At 32.4% G+C, this 21,772-nt stretch overlaps 1 protein-coding gene across 7 annotated transcripts in view; it reads left to right on the top strand.

Annotated features, from left to right (window-relative positions):
* Positions 1–12,497, top strand: part of Col11a1 (collagen type XI alpha 1 chain) — a 702,155-nt gene extending 689,658 nt beyond the window's left edge. For all 7 annotated transcript variants that reach the window (XM_021247828.2, XM_004869152.4, XM_021247827.2 and 4 more), the window contains 8 exons: positions 125–178; positions 288–323; positions 420–473; positions 1,922–2,171; positions 5,826–5,938; positions 7,303–7,371; positions 9,286–9,519; positions 10,840–12,497. In XM_021247828.2, coding sequence (XP_021103487.1) covers positions 125–178; positions 288–323; positions 420–473; positions 1,922–2,171; positions 5,826–5,938; positions 7,303–7,371; positions 9,286–9,519; positions 10,840–10,986 — 957 coding nt within the window. In that variant the 3' untranslated portion in view covers positions 10,987–12,497. The remainder of the gene's footprint in view (positions 1–124; positions 179–287; positions 324–419; positions 474–1,921; positions 2,172–5,825; positions 5,939–7,302; positions 7,372–9,285; positions 9,520–10,839) is intronic.
* Positions 12,498–21,772: the final 9,275 nt, after the last annotated feature.

Raw genomic sequence — 21,772 nt, 5'->3', positions numbered from 1 at the left:
AAATTTTGTATCTTATGCTTAAGTATTTTCAAATTCTCTAAATTTTAGAATGTGTATTGTTATGCAAACCAGGAAAATGGAATAGCTGAGCAAAACTCATTAAATTGGATGATTTTCCCTCTAGGGAAGTCCAGGTCCTGCTGGCCCCATAGGCCCACCTGGTCCTCCGGGCTTACCAGTAAGTACAAGAGAAAAGAACTTCATAAGGTAATGTTGAGTTATAAGACTACCAAAGAGACACAGATGATTGAGATTTTGATCTATGCTTTTGCCTTTGCATTTTCTAGGGTCCTCAAGGCCAAAAGGGTAATAAAGGCTCTTCTGTAAGTATTTCTCCCTTTGACATTGTAACTTTTCAATGAAGCCTATTACATTGCTTTGTTTTCTCTTAATGTCATAGCTCATTTTTCTTCCAATAGGGACCTGCTGGCCAAAAGGGTGACAGTGGTCTTCCAGGGCTTCCTGGACCTCCAGTAAGTACATGTTAAGAGTGATGTTCTGATAATTTGCTTCTGGAAAGTGGCATTGATTTCTCTGAATTCATAAGACATATGGAAAAACACATTCTGTCCAAAGGTCTGATTTTATAGAAAATATAATTGTGGCAGTAAGTAATTATGTTTATATTCCAAGATTTGTTTTTGAATTTATTTCACGTGTTCGATATAAAGATATTGTAATTATATATTATAATAATCTAAATTTTTCAAAAGAACCTGTATTTTGTTATATTTTAATGAAACCAATTGTATGCCACAAACATAAATTTATATCTGACTCTAGAAAAAAATGTTCAGATTCTAGCCATTTTTTTCTAGTGCATATAGTAGTAGTAGTAATAAAAACAATAATAATAGCTACCATTTATTAAGTTGTTACCAAGCTTCATACACTATTAAGTTATGAAATTAAAATATAAGTCTTGGCGAAAGACTATTTAGTGACCTTTCTTGAGCTAAAATGTTTCCAATTATATATGTATTAGTTTGCTACAGCTATCATAACAAAATGTACTGCTTGCTTAAACAACAGAATGAATTACCTTGCATTTCTGTAGCTAGGAGTCCGAGATCAAAATGTGAACAGAGTGGTTTCTTCTGGTGGGAAGAAATATGTGTGGGGAAATATCCTATCCTCCAAACCTCTTTCTTTGGTTTGTAGGTTAGATTCTCTCTCTGTTTCTTCACATTGTTTTTCCTTTATATGTATATCTGTTTCTAAATTTTCCCCTTTTTATATCAGTTATACTGGATTCCATCTTACCCTACTGACATGCAATTATATCTTCAATGACCTTATCATATAAGATCACATTGTGAGGTACTGAGGTTTAGGAATTCAACATCTGTTTTTTTGTGAGATACAATTTAACCCACAATCATATGGACTGTTTGTTGTGGTTCTACTCTTACATACATGTAAATGCAAGTCTGCATTTATTTAAAATGTTAATTTATAAATATTTAAGTTATACAAATTGAATCATGTGATATGTGCATATTTTAAAATTTTTTAGATTTCAGATTATGAATTATTATGAAATACAGTAATTTGTAGATAGCTTTAAGACCTTTAAAATGCTGTTCTAATCTCCAAAACCTTTGAAATATAGTTGTGGATGTAAGACATCAAATTTGGCCTAATTATCAGATAAGGGAGTAACATATGTAATACGTGAACACAGATCTACATTACATTAATGTGTAAAGTAGCAGAAATCATCTGACTTGTGCAACTACTTCAATATTCCCACTAGGTTTTTCTTAGAAGAAATTAGTTTATATTTTCACTTGTATATTTTGCAGTTTTGAAAAGTCAAACCAGCCATTTTTCCTTCTAACAAAAACCATACTGGCAATAACAAAATTTTCAGAATATTTTACTTTTTGAACAGTAGCACTCACATTATCTCTCCTTATAGGGTCCTCCTGGCGAGGTCATTCAGCCTTTACCTATCTTGTCACCCAAAAAAACCAGAAGACATGCTGAAAGTATGCAAGCAGATGCAGGTGATAATATTCTTGATTATTCAGATGGAATGGAGGAAATATTTGGTTCACTTAATTCCCTGAAACAAGACATTGAGCATATGAAGTTTCCAATGGGTACTCAGACAAATCCAGCCCGAACTTGCAAAGACCTGCAACTCAGCCATCCTGACTTCCCAGATGGTATGTTAATAATACATGACAAGGCAAATGTCCTGAGCTGCTAAGTTACTGAAGTGCATTGTCAGCTCAGTAAAGTTCTAATTAAATGTTTAATACAGTCTCTAAATAAAACCGAAGCAAACCATTATTAATTCAAGTTTTGCAGACAGAAAAAGTCATTTACACATCCTAATTGATGATCTGCCATAGGAAATCCTTGTCTGTTAAATAAAGTTTTATCAAATTGTGACAAGATCATTTTTAGATGATTACGACAAATGCATTTTGTCTTGTAAATACCTCACAGAATGGATATTATTCATATGTACATACATACATACAATTATGAAACATATAGTTATTAGTAACTTACTTTATATATTAATATGATTAATGTTGCATTAAAATTATTATATTGATATTTTTAATTCATATCGCTACCTTGATGTGAATAGTACTTTATACTAACATGAGTAGTATGGGTAATCTTAAGCATCTTTATAACATGAGTATTTGTTGTATCAGCCAAAAAGTTCTGGTGAACAGACTTTAAGAATCTAGACAATCTGGGGGAAAAATTTATCTTTTAATTCCTCAGAATAGCCAAAACAACAGTAAATAACTTATTTAATGATGATAATCAGGATAATTTATTACTTATTAGTTGACAAAATCTTTGCATATCTTTTTTTCTGAGAAGAAAACTGTTTCAAATATACTAAATTAGTTGACTAAAGTTATATAAATACTAAACTAAAAAGTGGTAGATGTTTATCTGATTTGAAATCTTTCATTTTATCACACAATATCTTGCCACCCCTTTTACTACCAAGAAAATATTGTCTTGCAATATCATTTGTATAATGAATGTTCTAACAGATCCAAGCACTTCAGTTCAGATAGAAGAGTCTTGTGTAATTCATAAGCAGCCATCATAAAAGAAAAACATCACAAAAATGTTAATCAAGAACAGCCTGTCAAAACTAAAATGCAGGTAGTAAAGCAAACTGCTTCCCAAAGCCTTCAAATTATGTTTTCTTTTTAACAAAGATACATTTCATTCAGTGATTTATAGAAAGACACTTACTTGTAAGTGACATGTAAACAAAGTATTTAGATGATTTTGCTTGAGCTTGTGCCAGAAAATTTCTCCTGCACACAAGTTTAAATATGCTTTGACAATCATCAAATTCCTGTTGAGTTTGTGTGACAGTTAGATGAGAATTGAGAGAATGTACCTATATAATGTGATTCTTACACTTCAGACCTTGGTGAATAAAGTAATCTGAAAATCAAGGATAAAAGATTGCAGCCTATGCTGAATTACAAAATCATGTATGATTTTGAACAAGCACAGGTGAGAAAAATATTTTAAACTTTAGGAATGGTAAGCTCAATGTGGGTTACAGTACCCAGTATTTTATATATATTAACTTGGTCCGTTTGTTCTTAAATGTATTATTTAAATAAGATTAAATATTTATTTACTTATCAGTTGAGCAGAGTGCACTGTTCTTCATGCAAAGATTCATATGTGAACACAAAGAATAGTGGTCTTGAGCTATTATTATCTAATGGTATAGATAGGATAAAATATGATAGTATATTATGATAGTAATTATAAAAATTCTATATTTATATAAATAAGAAATGATTCCCTTTTGGGGAAGTAAAATCTTATTATATAAGGAGGTAACATTTAAGCTGCAACCTTCACAAGATAATTGCCATGCTAAGAATCAAAAGAGTATTCTATGGAGAGAGTATAGAATGTTTATAAAATTAAGAATACAAAATCTTGATAACTTTATGAAAAAAAAGAAACTGAAAGAATGTCACTGTGGCTGAACAATAGTGAGCAAACTAAAAAATGATTTGACATGATTTGGAAAGGGGAAATGTCATTAAAGGAATCTGGCTAAGATGCTATTGACTGATCTAATAAAGATATGATGGTGGCTGGGTTTAGGAAAAAGCCAGTAGAAATGAGAGGTGGATGAATGAGACAGGTTGAACATAATATCCACATGGTGCCAAAATATTTTTGAACAAAGATATTTTGATAAAGCTATAAAAGTATGTGAAAGAGTATTGAATAATTTTTATTGAATAAAGTGAGATAAAATTATTTTCCCTAATAATTCAAATTATATATTCTTACAAACAAAATATTAAAAACAATGTGGCTTTTTCTGCTAGATGAAATCTTATATCAGTTTTAGTTACTTGAGTACTTTTCCTGGAATTCAATTTGTTTCAGATGTGAATATATTGATGATATAATTAGAAAAAGATCTGGGTGTGGTAATGGAGGCCTGTAATCCTAGTACTCTGGAGGTTGAGGCAGGAGGACTGCCAGCAGGGGCTGCAAAATGAGTTCAAGGCTAGACTGAGACAAAGTGAGACCTGGTCTAAAAAACAAAAGACAAAAAAATGATGAATGTTTTTGTAAAATAATGTGTCCAGGCTGCCTGACCAATATTGGAAGTTGTTGGCTGTTAAAGTACTTTCTCAGTTTATGCATAGCAGTAGATATATGTAGACTTTGCTAACTCTAACACTAAGAACTTTTATGGAATTTGACTTTTTTCTTTCTTCTTCTTCCCAGAACTGGGGATTGAACCCAGAGCCTTCATTTTGAGCTACAACCCCAACCTTTTTTAAATTTTTTATTTTTAGACAGAGCCTTACTAAGTCCCTAAGTTACCCAGGCTGGATTTCAGCTTGTGACCCTGCAATCCTTCTGCCTCAGCTTCCCAGACTAGCAATTATAGGCATGTCCATCACTCCCAGCTGTTTGAACTTTTAAAAAGTAAAAAGCTATGATTATTACATTGAACTAATTCAAATTAATACTTGAGGTTGCAGAATAAAAAAATGGCAGGAAAAAAGCAGGGTAATTATCACATGTATATCAGTTTTATCCTCTAATAATTCCAGTTCACAAAAACATTTTTATCATTTATGTAAAGAACGACGTTTTATTTCTCTCATTACTTACCATACTTATTCCCGTAACACCAAAATAATGCTTATGATTGCTCACAAGATACAATTTGTTCTGCAGCATTTCAGTAATGGCATTAATAGCATGTTGAATTTAAACATGTAAATAGCTTTCCTTCTTAGGTTCCTATTCAATAAAGGAAAAAATTACAATAAATTTTCACTATAAAATAAGGTAAATATATGATATCAGAGACTAACTAGATACTTCCACTGTTAGAGATGAATAAGTCAGGAGAAAAATTTATGGATTGTTACACTCACATTACAAAAATGAAATAGGACATATGAAATTAAGGCTCAATTATCGCTGATTCTAATGTACACGCAGTTGATAAGATCAGACTCATTCAAGGTGGTAGGGCCATAGGTTGTTCATGCAGTTGAGAAGGTTATTTGTAGAAGTTATGTTTAAGGTGAATCCTAAAAGTGGATTGGTATGCTAAAACCTAAAAAAAGTATTCTAGATTGAGTTTGTGGGCTATTTACAAAGATTTGAGGCAGAAAAGACATAAGGTCTCTCCCAACTGTTCAGATACACATCTTAATTTGCCAAAAAACATAAAAGGAAACAAATCTATGAATGTTCATTTTCCTTATTTCTTTTTCTAATACCTTTGATTTGTGCTGTCAGTAAATTTGGATACAACATTTTTCCCTACCTCCTAGGTGAATATTGGATTGATCCTAACCAAGGTTGTTCAGGAGATTCCTTCAAAGTTTATTGCAATTTCACATCTGGTGGTGAGACTTGCATTTATCCAGACAAAAAATCTGAGGGAGTAAGTATCAATCTGTTTAGGTGGTGAATGTTGACAGTGCTTGCCATGTTTTTTCAATATTGGACTAAACAGGAAAATTATACTGTCATATATTCATTTATCTGCTTTTCTTACAGGGTAATTAGAACATTCATTTGCATAAACATGAATAAGACAGCAAAGTGATGCTCATAGTTAACAAATACTTCTTCCCTTTATTTTTTTACCCAGATGTATTCTTTAGGCACCTGCTTGCTCTCTTAAATTCTATCACTTTCTATGACACAGCATAGCTGAATTTCAAATTTGAGTTCATAGATAGTATTCTTCTGCCCAATTACCACATGGTAAAACTCACAGCTGCATATTATGCTTAAATCACAAAATTTTATAAAAAATTAATCTTTCATGTAAAATAAGAATATTCTTTATACTTACATATGTTTTAAATGTGTGATCTCTTCAAATTTCTTGATTTTCACTGAGTAGTATCAGTATCACTTGAATTCTATCATTAAAGTTACACACAAATTATTAAATAAGGAAAGATTTTTTCATTAGCATAATAGTATTTTTTGAACATTTTATATGTAGGACATTCTGTCTATTTTCTTTCCATGTGTTAGGTCTCATTTTTCTTTAGTAAATGCCATGTGCTTACTGGGACACAGAAACTACACAAGACAAAGCAATTAATATATGTGGCTTATCTTTTTATAAGAAAAGTTAAGTTTCTGATTTAAAAGTGGAGAGTAGGTGCAAGAAACAAAGACACTTTCATCTCCCAATCTCACTTCACATGTGGCAATGAAACCAACTCCTCAATCCTGAAGAAATGTGGAACAGTGGACTGGTCACTCAGAATCCCTGCTGTGAGGCCTTATAAACTCATAAAATTGGCTAATCGTTACAAAGAAAATCAATAAATGGACATCTCTAAAAGATTCTAAATATTCTTCCTGCCAATGACTTTTCCAAAGCATCTTGCCTTTAGTTTCTGCCTAAATATTTTCAGAATGTCTTGGCTACAGAATGCCAGTGTTATTTGCCTTTCTAGTCGATGCCAGCTGACATTTTGAGGGTCTTCTTTGTAAGGATTACCTAAGAGTTCTACTGATATTTTCTACAGTCCTTGATATTTCTTTACCAGGTTGGTTCCCCCATTCTTTTTCAATAAGTAAAGAGATCGGGAAGGAAATGGCTCAATTTCATTACATGAAACTGACAGGATTGATCTCTGTCAAATTTATTTTAGTTGTATAATACTGAGGAGATAATATCTTAAAAGCCAGTTAGCTTCTTAACGATACTAAATTTACTGATGTATTCATGATACTTTTCATAGTTTTCACCTACTTTCTAATTTTCTGGTTCCTTTACAATAGGTAAGAATTTCATCATGGCCAAAGGAGAAACCAGGAAGTTGGTTTAGTGAATTTAAAAGAGGAAAACTGGTATGTTATTACCTCAAAATGAAAGTTTATCTTAAACTCCATAAAGGAAGCTCCAATTATGATTTCCCAATCCTGATTGTGAAAATCTAGATTATATTAAGCATGATTCCATGTGCTCCTTAGTTTGCTCCATCTAGTACATGTCAGACCACTGTGGTGTCTTAAAGCAGTGGATAATATTTTATCAGAGTAAATGGATGTATACTACATTTAATTTTTAAAATTACCAAAGAATAAATTCATTTAACAGTTGATATAGTCCTAAAATGGATTATGCTCAAAATATCAGGCATGAAAACATAATATCCATTTATTATCTGTGACTCCTATTTCTTTTGTCTGTTTGAAACTAGTTTGGTTTCAGTTCTCTATTTCTATAAGAATTTTTGGATTGTGCAGCTTTTTTCGGATTGTTAATCTTAGGGAATATAGTGAATTGATTACCTCTTACTTGTATTACAATGCAAATTTACTTAAATATTTCCATAAATTTAACACCTCAACTTAATAAATTTTAAAGATATTTTAAGGGGATACCAAAATTAAATTTATATTAAAAGGTTTTCAAAATCTATATATGTATTTGAGTTACTTTTAATTAGTAGTTATTCCAATTAAAGACTCTCTTTTTTTAAAATTTTTATTTATTTATTTATTTATTTATTTATTTATTTATTTATTGGTACTGGGGATGGAACACTGGACCTTGCGCTTTAGAGGCAGGTGCAGTGCCACTAAGCTAAATCCCTGGCCCTTCTTACTTATAATTATGCAACTACTCAGTGGTTTTTTTAAAGCTATTATTTTCCATTGATGACAATTCATGCATGTATTATTCCTATACAAACCCATCTGTATTAATGACTTGCAATGAAGTTTTCCATTAGTTTTCTCTATTTCAGTTTTCAAGATATGTATTAAATATTCACATTGCATTTTTATTTGTGTATGAGTTAAAGAAATATTCAGAAAACTGTATGTGTATGTTTGGCTTTGTTTTGATTAATTTTCTTTACAGTGTATTTCTCAAATAGAATTTTTTCTAAACTACTAAGGAGACTCATTTTATGATCTGTTAATCAGTAAAGAATAAGTAAAATGAAATATAAAGAGAAAAGTCTTTAAGTTGCCTTTAAATTGACAATCTGAGAAAATTTTTAATTTTTAAAAATTTAGATGTATGTAGTTCACCTGTGTTCAGATAATTTAGTTGCACCCAACAAATAAGCTGTGCAAATGAGACAGAACAGGTCTTAATCATTTACAGCCAAGACTATTTTCCTGCTATACATACAAAATAAATATTGACTCAACAAACTTTGACTCATGTTGTCTTGGTCATTATATTTGATGCTGGTGATAAAAAGGTTAATTCCCACATCATCTCAAAATGAACAAAGACATATCCCTGTTGAATATTGAAGAACCCAAACTAGACACCTTAGAAAACTATTGCTCCTAAATAAAACAGGCAGGAACATGACTGAAAATTTGGACAAAATAAATACATTATGAAAGTTTGAAAGGAGTCAGCATATCCAACAACATAAACCAGCTAACCTTAACATTGCACTGAGATTTCTCAGTTTTTATTGTTTCACTATTTCATCACCTTTTTAAAAAGATACACAAATATAATGAAATAATTCTTGGAATCAGAATCATTATTTTCTTGGAATTTACTGATTAGGAAACCAAAGCCTAGAGATAAAGTGATTTTTGTCATATATAAGCAGTGATTATAGTAGTAACTGACATTTTGGTGCAATCCTGGGTTCATAAAGCCCTATCTCTAGGTACTCTCCCTCACGCCTTTCCTTTTGGGTAAAGTAGGTCTGTGGACTTATCTTCAGTTTACTGTCAAGGGTGATTTTAGGAAAGAGGTTTTATGTGCCTTTTCATTCTTATTTCCAGCTTTCATATGTAGATGTTGAAGGAAATTCCATTAACATGGTACAAATGACATTCCTAAAACTTCTGACTGCTTCTGCTCGGCAAAATTTCACCTACAACTGTCATCAGTCAGTTGCCTGGTATGATATGTCATCAGGAAGTTATGACAAAGCACTTCGGTTCCTGGGATCAAATGATGAGGAGATGTCCTACGATAACAACCCTTACATCAAAGCACTGTATGACGGCTGTGCGGTGAGTATGGTCTCTCCCTGCCTGCCTTCTTGCACAGAGATGAGAGGCAGGATGGGAAAGCCTCAGTTTGGTGCTAAGCCAGATTTCTCTCATGAAATGGATATCAATTATTATTAAGATATAATGCAGAACACTGACATAATAAGACACAGACTATCAGAAACGAGTAATGTTTACTCTCACACTCACACACACACACATTCACTTGGAAATATACACATAGACACATTTTTGAAACCATAAAAAATGCATTCTCAGATCATGTGTTATTTTACTTCTGAGATTTGAATACTGCTGTGTTATTATATAATAATAATATTATATTTAGTTGTTTTTGAAATTTAAAACCATAATGTTATTTACTTCCTTAATCTATGATGTTATAATGATAGAAAGGAATCACAATTGTGCCATTTATAACATAATTAAGTTTTATACCTTTATTTTGTTTAGATGGAACTTCTTAATTAGCAATTCTACAGCAGCTTGAGAACTGTTATCATTTTTGTTTTCTTTATCCTGTAGATCTGTTTTTGACACACATGAGAATTCAATATAATGTCTAATTGCCCTAGCTAAGTATTAATGACTGAACAGAAGTCAAAATTATAAATTAACAAATTCACAATTTCAACAAGATAAGTGTAGTACACTAGAATAAAAATGAGAAAGTAAAATCATGAAGCAGAAGTTGTGAAAAACTTTCTCATAGTAGTGGATTGTTAAATATAAAATTAATATATAGCAGAAATATTTTGATTTCAGGGTTCCTGCATTATAATTTTTATATTATATTTTTTCATAAAAGAATTGAATTATATAATATTAATTATAATGGTAAGAATGTGTTTATATGAGATCCAATATCATTTTTCATATTAAATTATATTCATTACTTATAATTATCAAGATTTTACTTAACTATGCTATATGTTAGAGTACAATATTTGAGTAATTGTAGCTAAATGTTAAATGTCATTGTCAATGTTCAAATTTTAAAACGGAGGGGCGGAGGGGTTGAAGAGAGGGCAGAGGAATGGGGAAAAAATAAGAACCAAGATACATCATATAAAGGTACAAGTTCCCAATGATGACTGTAATTGTATTGTATACCTAAAATGTACAAATTAACTTAATAAAAAAATAACTACAAGTGAAACAGTGATAAAAATATTAATTACAATATCATTGGCAAAATATGGTTTTCTACTCTTTAGTCTCTCACCCTCTTACCTCCACTCAGAAAGATAAGAAAAAGTAACAATTTTATTTAAAATATTAAATTATCATGTAATTTTTAATTTCTGCTTAATTTTACAGTCCAGAAAAGGCTATGACAAGACTGTGATTGAAATCAATACACCGAAAATTGATCAAGTACCTATCATTGATGTAATGATCAATGACTTTGGTGATCAGAATCAGAAATGTGGATTTGAAGTTGGTCCAGTTTGTTTTCTTGGCTAAGATTAGGAGAAAGAACCTATGAAATCAACAGAATATAAACTTTGGTACCACCAACCCATTTTATGCCACATGCAAATTTTAAATAAGGATGGTATAGAATATAACTCGCTATGTAAACTTTTACCGTGTAGGAAATAACTGCTGCCCTTGTGGGGGCAGAATCACTTGAAAACAGCTTTCAGAATCATGAGGTTCTAAGACAGTGTGGCTGAGATGGAACAAGGCTGATTCTTGATCCTTGGCCCTCATCTCTACTTTTCTTATTTGGATTTCTTTGGTGCTGTAGAAAAAAAGAGAGAAAGTATTCATAAAAATATGGTGCTCACTCCCATCCATCAAGGATATGCTAAAAAAAAAAGTGTTTAATAAATTGTAATTATTTTATGTACAGTTCTATACTGTTATCTATGTGTCCATTTCTAAAACTTGCACATATCTCTGAATCCCATTTGACTCTAATTTTATGATAAATATGGAACTATGATGGCAATAAATATATGTATTACAAAAATAAAGTTGTAATTTCTGATGATTCTAATTCCCTTTCTTTGATTAATAATAAAATGCCTTTGTATATATTGATGTTGAAGAGTTCAATTATTTGATGTCGCTAACAAATTTAGGCAAAACCTGGAAGACTTTTGGGAGCACACTTCAATTAGCATCTCTGTTGATAGTAACTTTGCTGAATTTCAGTCAAAATAGCATGCATTTTGATGCTTTATTCAATGTCACACCTCAACATTTCCTTTTCAGAATCCAGGATTCCACAAGATACTTGTATATGTAGAAAACAAGCAAGTTTATATTTTTGGACAGCAAAATATGTATGAGAAATTATTTTAAAGATTAATGCATCCATCAAACATTTGTAGATGTGTACAAATTTTCTCTACCTTATATCATCCCATTGTTGTCAGTGTGCTTCAGTAATGCAGGTTAATATTTGGAAATGAACCAATTATTTATGAATTTGTGCAATGTTAAATTTTAATCAACTTCCTGAATGAGATTCTAACTTGCATATTACAGTAGTTTCAAATATGATTTTACCTGCCAAGTAAATACTATTTCTTTCTAAGATAATTTCATTCATCATTTGACCAACCTAATAGCTAAGTAACATAACAGTGGACTGCTTTAAATTCATACTTTTTAATAACTATTGAAATTTTTTTCTGCTAGATATTTTCTGTGAGATAGCTTGAAACAACAGTAAAATTTAAAAACTACAAAATGAACTTTGTATCTATTTTAAATAATATATGTAAGTCTTGAAAATAAATGTTTTATTATTTCTTATATGAAGTGTTAAATTAATTGGTACCAGATTCCACTGGAGCATTTTCAAATGATAATTTATCACAAAAGAGCATACTTGTAATATTGCAATTAAAACGTGAATATTTGTCATTAAGAGTTTCTTTTATTTTTCAAATCAAGTTTGTAAATGTCCTTTCAAGAAGGGAGATATGAATCATATAAATAAACTTAAATCTTGTCTACCTGGATTGGTCATTTGCTTTCTTAGTTTCTAAATTGCTTTCTTTTACTGAAAAAGCTTTTGATTTTCTTTCTTGACCATCCAGACTACAATTCTCTTGCACTTTTAAATAAACATATTAACCTTCAGACATGAGTTGTTTAAATTCCCCATGTGTAAAGTACTAAACAAGATATGGTAATATTATATTTTCAAATAAATATAGATTGCTCTCATACATTCATAAAATTGTACAATTAAAATTTTTGCAGTCTGAAATGTGTTCATCATTTCAACGTTAAAGATAATCTCCAAACTTTTATTTGAAATATATATTTAATCATATGTAAAATATTTAAAAGAAAAGATTTTATGCATCAATTTCCATTAATAGCTATATAACTATATATAGTTAGATATAGTATCTATATCATATATATTTACTCTATATATGATACTTTTACTATATATATGCTATAATCTCTGGCTGTCTCTTTATAGAATTTTGTAATTTCCCATAGAATAAGTTTCTCTAATATGCTAGATCTAAAATATTTTCTATTGTTAAAAGCTTAGAAATATTTACTTTACATATTATTATTGTACTATAAACATTTTAGATTATTTTTAAACTTAAGAAAAGCTGTATTACATTTGATTCATATGTGGACTATGAAATTTGTGAAAATTTTCCAGATTATCTTCTGACTATATATTTTAGACCTTGGTTCTCCTCTGCGTCCAATAAATTTTATGTTCTGGGCACCATAAAACATGCTATGATACAAATTCTGTCACTGTACTATTTTGGTCTTTATTATACTTACTTGATGATAGAATTATTACAAAAAAACTTTGATACACTAGGGTTACTATCCTTCATTATAAAAATCCAAGCTACGGCCGAGGATTTGGTTCAGTGGTTTCACTTCCAGCTGCGCAAGTGGAAGAACCCAAATTTGATCCCCGGTACCCAAAAAAAAAAAAAAAAAAAATCCATGCTATATAATTATACCTCACCATGTAAATATATTATACAACCCCAAAATAATAAATCCCTTATTGAATTTCCTCCTCAATGGCTGTTTCCACACTACCCAATACAAGACAGAATGGCAAAGAGAGTTGGTGTAGAAAGGCAATATTCTTAATTGATCATAATCACAGTAACTTATTTTGCCCAATATTACCAATTTTATGACTATTAGAAGAATTTTTGAGGGCTTAAAAAGGAAATCATGCACAAAAATTGTCCTGAACCTTAAGCTTTATTAGGTTCACATTAAATTGTCTGCTGCATGCTGGATAACTGCAAAATATATGTTAATTAAGGGTCTATCTCACATGTGAATTATATAAACAGCAGTTGCTTCTCTAGATTTCCTACTGTTTAAATTATCACCACAGTATAAATTCATTTCTTCCATGTGGCTAATAATACATGTGCTACCTACCTTACCCAACTTTTATAAAGATTTAATTTTTGAAAAGCAAAACCTTATACACATTGTATGACTGCTGAATTTCAAATTCTTAGGGTCACACAAAAGCTCTGCAAATTATTTGGAAACAAGTTCATATGCATCAGAATTAGTTTTCAGTCCCTTTTTATTTTAATGTGTGTCAGGATGTGTTTTGCTTCCCAAAAGGATGAATTAAATAGGATTTGGGATCTCTCAACTTTTATACTTTGCTAGTCCCATCTCGTAGTGGAGGCTGCATGATTAACCATTGCTCAGTGCAGCTGCACCCCAGAGAACCATAGATTACAGGGTGATTTACAAGAAAGTATCTTATTGAAGAAATATCCAGTTTACAGCATCCCAACTTCAGTAATCACTACCTAGCAACCCCTGCAGGATCCTTATTTATTTTCTGCCTAGTAAATCTACTAGTCAATATATATAAGGAGACTGGCCAGGGTAGAAAAAAGAAAGAAAAGTTATAGACTTGCTGTTAATTTCCCTTTAAAAACATAAATTAATTTCAGAAATGTTTCATGTTACAATAACTGGTACTTATAGACACCTTATTATGGCATTTCTGCCCATAGGGCTAGTTACATAAAGTTAAACAAAATCATAAAAATCATATATATATATATTATATATATATATATATTATATACGTATATATATATTATATACGGAGAAAGAGGCTGTCAAAAATGTATACACATTTCAAGGAAAGAAAATCTTGTACAAATATTTATACTAAATTTATTGAGAAATCATGAGATTAATACAAGTTATCTTTGGCTTCTTCAATTGCAAGAGGTGCTCAAAATCATGGCTATTAGCTTCCAGACATTTATTAGTATAGCAAACTGCTGCTTGAGTAACCTTGATCACTGAGATTGCTGTAAATGCATTTTCAATTTCTCTCCAAGGGCTGGAAGTATAGTGAGTTTTTTGTGATATAGGACATCCTCTAGGGTCTCCTACAAAGGTAGCACCATCTGTTGAAAAAAAATCGTATTATTTTTCTTTTCCTGAAATGTGTGCACATTTTTTGGTGGATTCTGTTATACATAAAGAGGTAGACATTCTTTCTTTCCAATAACAGAAAGTTTTGCCTACGGTCAAAGTAACAGGCAAACCTGTCTTAGTAGCAAGCCTTATTCCTGGGACATTTAGGGCACATAGTGAACTATCAACTACCTTAAATAACCATTATCTTAATGTCTTTGGTGTAAATAAATTCTGGCTGCCATTTTTGACTCATCGAAAGCAATGAATATTTTATGGGCACAAAAGACCACTAATCTGAAAAGGCAGAAACTTATTTACTCAACCCTAACCATGATATCCAAATTTTAAATTTAATGGAACAAACAAGTCTGCCAAGAAAGGAACTTCACTAATCTGTCAAGTCAACATGATGCAAAGATGTGTGTAACTATTAAGAAAACAAGTTTGGGCATCTTGTCTATTTGGGAAAAAATAAAGTTTAAAAATTACCAATAAAATTTCTCTCATAGCCATTATTGTACTAGATAAATATATTTTCAAAATTAAAATTTTATATTTATACAACATTAAAGTTTTTTACAAATGTAGAAAGAAACTAAGTTCACTTGTTATTTTACATTATCTAGTTATTTATGCAGAAAATTGGGTGTTTATACCACTAGTGAGAAAAATAATGGACAAAAAGGAAGTATAATAAGAAAAACCAGGGCATGCCCACCAGCCTCCAGCTTGGCATTGAGGTCAGAAATGTCACGTGGCTGTGCCCAGCTCCATCCAGCTTACCCCGCCCATTTGCATCCAGGAGACTGTGAGACCTCCCACCCAGCACGCCCACCAGCCTCCAGTTTAGCAAGAGCACAGCCCCCCCCAACTTCTGGCCAGAGGCACAAGGGGACATAAAGTCCATTGCCCTGAGCTGCAGAAGTGAACAACAGAGAGAGGGCCTCTCTCACGCTCCCTGATGAAAACTGAAGACCACTGGAAAAGTGAAGAGAATCTCTGCAATAAAGGCACACCAGACCACTGTACTTGGTAAGTTGGAGAGATCATCACCTCCCATTTGAACCTGGACTATATTCAGGGGAAAGGCAGCTAGAACCTGTAATAGAATCTTGCAGGGTTTAACCCTGCAGGAGGACAGGGAACTCAACTTGGGACTTGCAGCCAGAAATTTGCCTGAATCTCGTGGGTCTGCGACTGCTTACTGAGAATCATTGACTTATAACTGCACACTGCTGACCAAGTTGTTTATTGTGACAGCACAGATATAGTGTGAAGGAGGCCCTTCATTTTTATCTTTTATTTGTTATTTTCAAAATTACCACTATTTTATTTTTGCTCTTATTTTTGATTTTTTCTCTTCTTCTACTGTTTTAAAATTTTTCTTTTTCTGTTTTCTTTTTCTCTTTTCTTTCTCTCTTTCACTCTTTCTTGCTCCTTTGCTGTCCAACATTGTTCTTCATCTCCCTTTGTGTTTCTATTCTGCCCCTAATTCATATTTCTTCTTTATATTTCTTTTCTTCTTTCTCCTCTAACCTGTGCCCTCTGACCTTACTGCTCACCTTCCCCTATCCCTCTATCTACCTATTCCTCCCACCCCAACTCCTTCTAACTAGCCACCCTGAAGGGTAAAGTTGCTATATTGAAGAGCTTATTCACTATAGACATATTTTGGATTGGTTCTTGATCTTGATTTAATTCACACAGCTAAAGGTGATAGGTTAATAACCACCACAAATTATCATTTTCTAAAAGGTACTTGATTCAATTGTGTTGCTGATTGTATGACTCAGACTAAGGTGTTGTGATTGATCTCATCAGCTGTCCTTCAAGATATAATGAAAATGAGATAGCCTCAGAGCTATTAGAGATTCAAAACCTGAAGACCAGCTATACCTGGAAAGCACCTCTGAGAATCAGTTATTCCATAAGGGTTCTAAATACATCAACAAAGATACTTACAATAAACAACTTCAAAGTATCAACCCAGGAACTAAACCAAGGACAATACCAAAAACAAAAATGAGAAGACATTTATGCAAGTCATAAACTCAGACTTCCACCCCACAAAAGCCAAATTCTGAGGGAAACAAGGTAGAAAAGTCTGGTAATCAACCACCTGGATACCTTGAACTGATAGCATAGGAAAGAAAAAAACAGATGAATGAGGCTCTAGAAAAATTCAAAGCAGAAATAAACTCTGAGATAACTACAGAGGTGGTGAGCAGAGTGAAAGACATGATTGGAGGCTCTAAAATGGAAACAAATAGAAAAAACAGATGAGCTCAGAAACATGCTGGAAGTCATGAATGCCCAGCATAAAAAAGGAATGGAAACCATAATTGCCCAACATAAGAAAGAAATGGAATCCATGAAACAGATTCAAACAGATATTAAGGAGATTAAAAACTCCACTGAAAGCATGGATTCCAGATTAAGGGAATCTGAAGATAGAATATCAGATATAGAAGACAGCATTGTCATTAAGGATCATGAAAACAGATTTCTTAAAAATAGTAAGGGACCATGAGAAATAAATCCAGCAGCTGCTAGATGATGCAAAGAAGAATAACATAAGACAGATGGGAGTCCACGAAAAAACAGGAGAAAGTACAATTGACATAAAAAAACTGTTCACAGAAGAAATAGTAGAAAACTTCCCAGACAGAGGTAGAGAATTGGACATACAGATAAGTGAGGCATATAGAACTCCAACTAGCTATGATAAAAAAAAGTCTATGCTTAGACATATAATAGTCAAGATCCCAGAAACCCAACAGAAGAACAAAATCCTATAGGCAGTTAGAGAAAAGAAACAAATCACCTACAAAGGAAAGCACATTAGAATCACAGCAGATTTTTCAACACAAACCCTCAAAACAAGTACAGCCTGGATTGAAGTATTTCAAGCCCTAAGAAAATAACTTCCAACCTAGACTGTTGTATCCTGAAAAATTATCTTTCAAAATCAATGGGGAAATTAGATATTTCCATGACAAAGAACACCAGAGAAATTTCATGAACACCAAACCAGCACACCAAACAATTCTAACCAATATCCTAGAAAAAGAAAATGAAGGTCACAACTCCATGAGGCCCAACAGAGGGAAGTCACCAGGTAAGAAACTAAAGGGAAAAGGTGAAAAATTAAGAAATAAAAGTCAATAATAGTAAAATATCATAACAAGGATGAGTAAATATCTATCAATTATAACTATCAATGTTAATGGTCTGGATTCACCAATCAAAAGAAATACAATGGATTAAGAAGCAAAATCCAATGATATGCTGTATACAAGAGACACACCTAACACAAAAAGAAATACATAGATTGTGAGTAAAAGGATAGAAAACAGTTCTCCATGCCTTAGGAACCCAGAAAAAAGCAGGCATAGCAATTTTATTTGTAGACAAAGTAGACTTCAAATCAAAACTAATTAAGAGAAACCAAGATGGTCACTACATCCTTGTGAAGGGAACAGTCCAAGAGGAAGAGGTGACAATCCTAAATATATATGCACCAAATACGAATGCCCCCAACTGTGGGAAATTGTAGAATTCAGCCATCTAGTTGTAAGAATTGATCACAAGAAGTTTGTTAACTAAGAACATTAAGTCGTTTCTGGGAAATTCCACACGTTTGTTTGTTAAAAGAATGCCAGCAAACTTTAAGAGACATTGTGAAAGTTTCACGGGAGAAAAACAGGTTTTCCTAGTTTTCTTATTTACCATTTCCTGGGATCAGAGAGCCACGACCCAATGACTCTACTGACTCTATGGGTGGTGAGAGAGATACAACTCACTGTGCACATCTGTGATGTTTGTGGTGGGCCAGTGGGCTTGATTTTGGCTGAAATTGTCCTACTGTCTTGATACTATCTGATAAGAAGAGGGCTGCAGTGTGCTCTTTGATGTACGGGATTGGCAAATGGAAATGGGACTTGTGAATTCGCCTGTAGCTTTTATGAGTCACTTAAAGTCATTTGTCACCAGAGGTTAAAATCAGAAAGATGATAGCCAGAATAACTAAGCTGCTTTCCTACATGTATAAAAGCCTTACTTCTTCCCTTTGTGATTGTTGAATAGTGCCAGAGGAATTAAACTGCTGTTCATCCCCCAGGCTGTCTCCTTTTCTTTCTTTAAAAGTCGGTGCTTTCCGGGGTCTCAGGTCTCCCTCTGGAGAGACCACCAATATCCAACTATACAAAACCAATATTAATGGACATGATAAACCAAATAAACACTAATAAAATTGTAGTGGGGGACCTCAATACCCCACTATCACAAATAAACAGATCATCTAGACAAAAAATTAACAACGAAATTCTAGAACTGAACCAAGTTATTGAACAAATGGACTTAATAGATGTTTATAGAGTGTTCCACCCCACAAAATCAGAATACACATTGTTTGGTGCTGCAAATAGATCATTCTCCAAAATAGACCACCTACTAGCTCATAGGACATGTCTAAATAAATGTAAAAGAACTGAAGTTACCCCCTGTATATTATCAGACCATAGTGCAATAAAATTGGAGATCAATGACATAAGAAACCACAAAATTCACACAAACATATGGAAATTAAACAACACCTTCCTGGACAACCAATGGGTCACAAAAGAATTTAAAGAAGAAATTAGACAGTTCCTACAAGTAAGTGATAATGCCAATACAACATACAGGAATCTATGGGACATAATGAAAGCAGTTCTACGTGGGATATTCATACTAGTTAACTCCCATATTAGGAAAACAGAGAGAACTCAAATAAATAACCTAATGCATAACCTCAAGCTCCTAGAAAAAGAAGGACATAACAAACCCAAAGCTCATACAAGAGAGGAAATTATAAAGATCAGAGCAGAAATTAATGCAATGGAGACCAAGAGAATGATAAAAAAAAAAATCAGTGAATCAAAGAGTGGATTTTTCAAAAGAATAAATAAAATTGATAAACCCTTGGCCAACCTTATCAAAAAAAGGAAAGAAAGGGCTCAAATCCATGAAATTAAGAATGAAAAAGGCGAAGTCACAACAGACCCAGCAGAAATCCAGACCATCATCAATACCTACTTCGAGAACCTATACTCTAATAAAATGGCAAATACAGGAGAAATGGACAGATTCCTATACATATGAATTGCAAAAATTAAATGAAGAAGATATAGAAATTCTAAACACCCCAATTACAATGAGTGAAATTGAAAATGCAATAAAAAACTTACCAACAAAAAAAGCCCAGATCCTGATGGCTTCACTGTTGAATTCTAGAAGACATTTAAAGAAGTACTATCACCATTACTCTTTAAACTCATTAAGGAAATTGAAAGGGAAGCAATACTTCCAAATTCATTCCTGGAAGCAAGTGTTACTTTGATTCCAAAACTAGGGAAATACCCAACCCCAAAAGAGAACTACAGGCCAATCTCCCTAATGAACATAGATGCAAAAATCCTCAACAAGTTACTGGGAAACAGAATACAAAGTATCATCAAGAAGATCATACACCCTGACCAAGTCAGATTTATCCCAGGGATGCAAGGATGGTTCAACATTCATAAATCAATAAATGTAATACACAATATCAACAGAGTTAAGGACAAAAACCATATGATCATCTCAATAGATGCAAAAAAAGCATTTGACAAAATCCAACACCCGTTCATGATAAAAACCCTACAGAAAATTGGAATAGAAGGTCTTTATCTCAACTTGATTAAGGCTATCTATGAAAAACCAACAGGCAATATCAAACTAAATGGTCAAAAACTGAAAACTTTCATACTAAAATCAGGAACAAGACAAGGATGCCCACTATCACCACTCCTGTTCAATATTGTTCTGGAAACATTAGCCACAGCAATTATAAAAGAGAAAAAAATAGAAGGAATAAAGATAGGAAAGGAAGAAGTTAAACTGTCATTATTTGCTGAAGATATGATACTTTACATAGACGACCAAAAATACTCTGCCAAAAGACTTCTAGACTTAATTGACAGATTCAGTAGAGTAGCTGGATATAAGGTCAACAGTTAAAAAACAATAGCCTTTTTATATACAATTAATAGACTCACTGAGATAGAAATTAGAGAAACAATTCCTTTTATAACTGCACCAAAAAAATGAAATATCTAGGAATGAATCTAACAAAGGAAACAAAAGATTTCTACACTGAAAACTGTAGCACTCACAAAAGGAGATCAAGAAGGATATAAGAAAATGGAAACACATCCCTTGTTCCTGGGTAGGAAGAATCAATATAGTGAAAATGGCCATACTTCCAAAACTACTACATAGATTTAATGCAATGTCAATTGAAATTCCATCAATATATTTCACAGAACTAGAGAAAACAATCCAAAAATTCACTTGGAACCAGAAGAGACCTAGAATAGAAAAAGAAATTCTAGGCAACAGAGACGTGGCTGGAGGTATTACAATCCCCAACTTGAAACTATACTACAAAGCTACTGTGATAAAAACCGCATGTTACTGGCAAAGAAACAGACCTGAGGATCAGTGGAATAGATTAGAAGATGCAGAAACAACTACAGATATACTCAGCCACCTCATCTTTGACATAGGAGCCAATCACCCTCATTGGAGGAAAGATAGCCTATTTATAAATGGTGTTAGAAAAACTGGATTTCAACCTGCCAAAGATTAACAGTAGACCCATACCTATCACCATGCACTAAACTAAGATTGAAGTGGATTAAAGATCTAAATATTAAGATAGAAACATTAAATTTGCTGGAAGATTAGTTAGGTAGAACTCTTGAAGACATTGGTATAGTAAGACTTTATGAACAAAACCTCAGTAGCATGG

The sequence above is a fragment of the Heterocephalus glaber genome, unplaced genomic scaffold (genome assembly GCF_053883595.1).
Source record: "Heterocephalus glaber isolate CG9 unplaced genomic scaffold, H.glaber_assembly_v1.0 deba00001442, whole genome shotgun sequence".
NCBI classification, from domain to species: Eukaryota; Metazoa; Chordata; class Mammalia; order Rodentia; family Bathyergidae; genus Heterocephalus; species Heterocephalus glaber.
The sequence above is the reverse complement of the archived record's forward strand: the minus strand, read 5'-3'. Positions and strand labels throughout refer to the sequence as shown.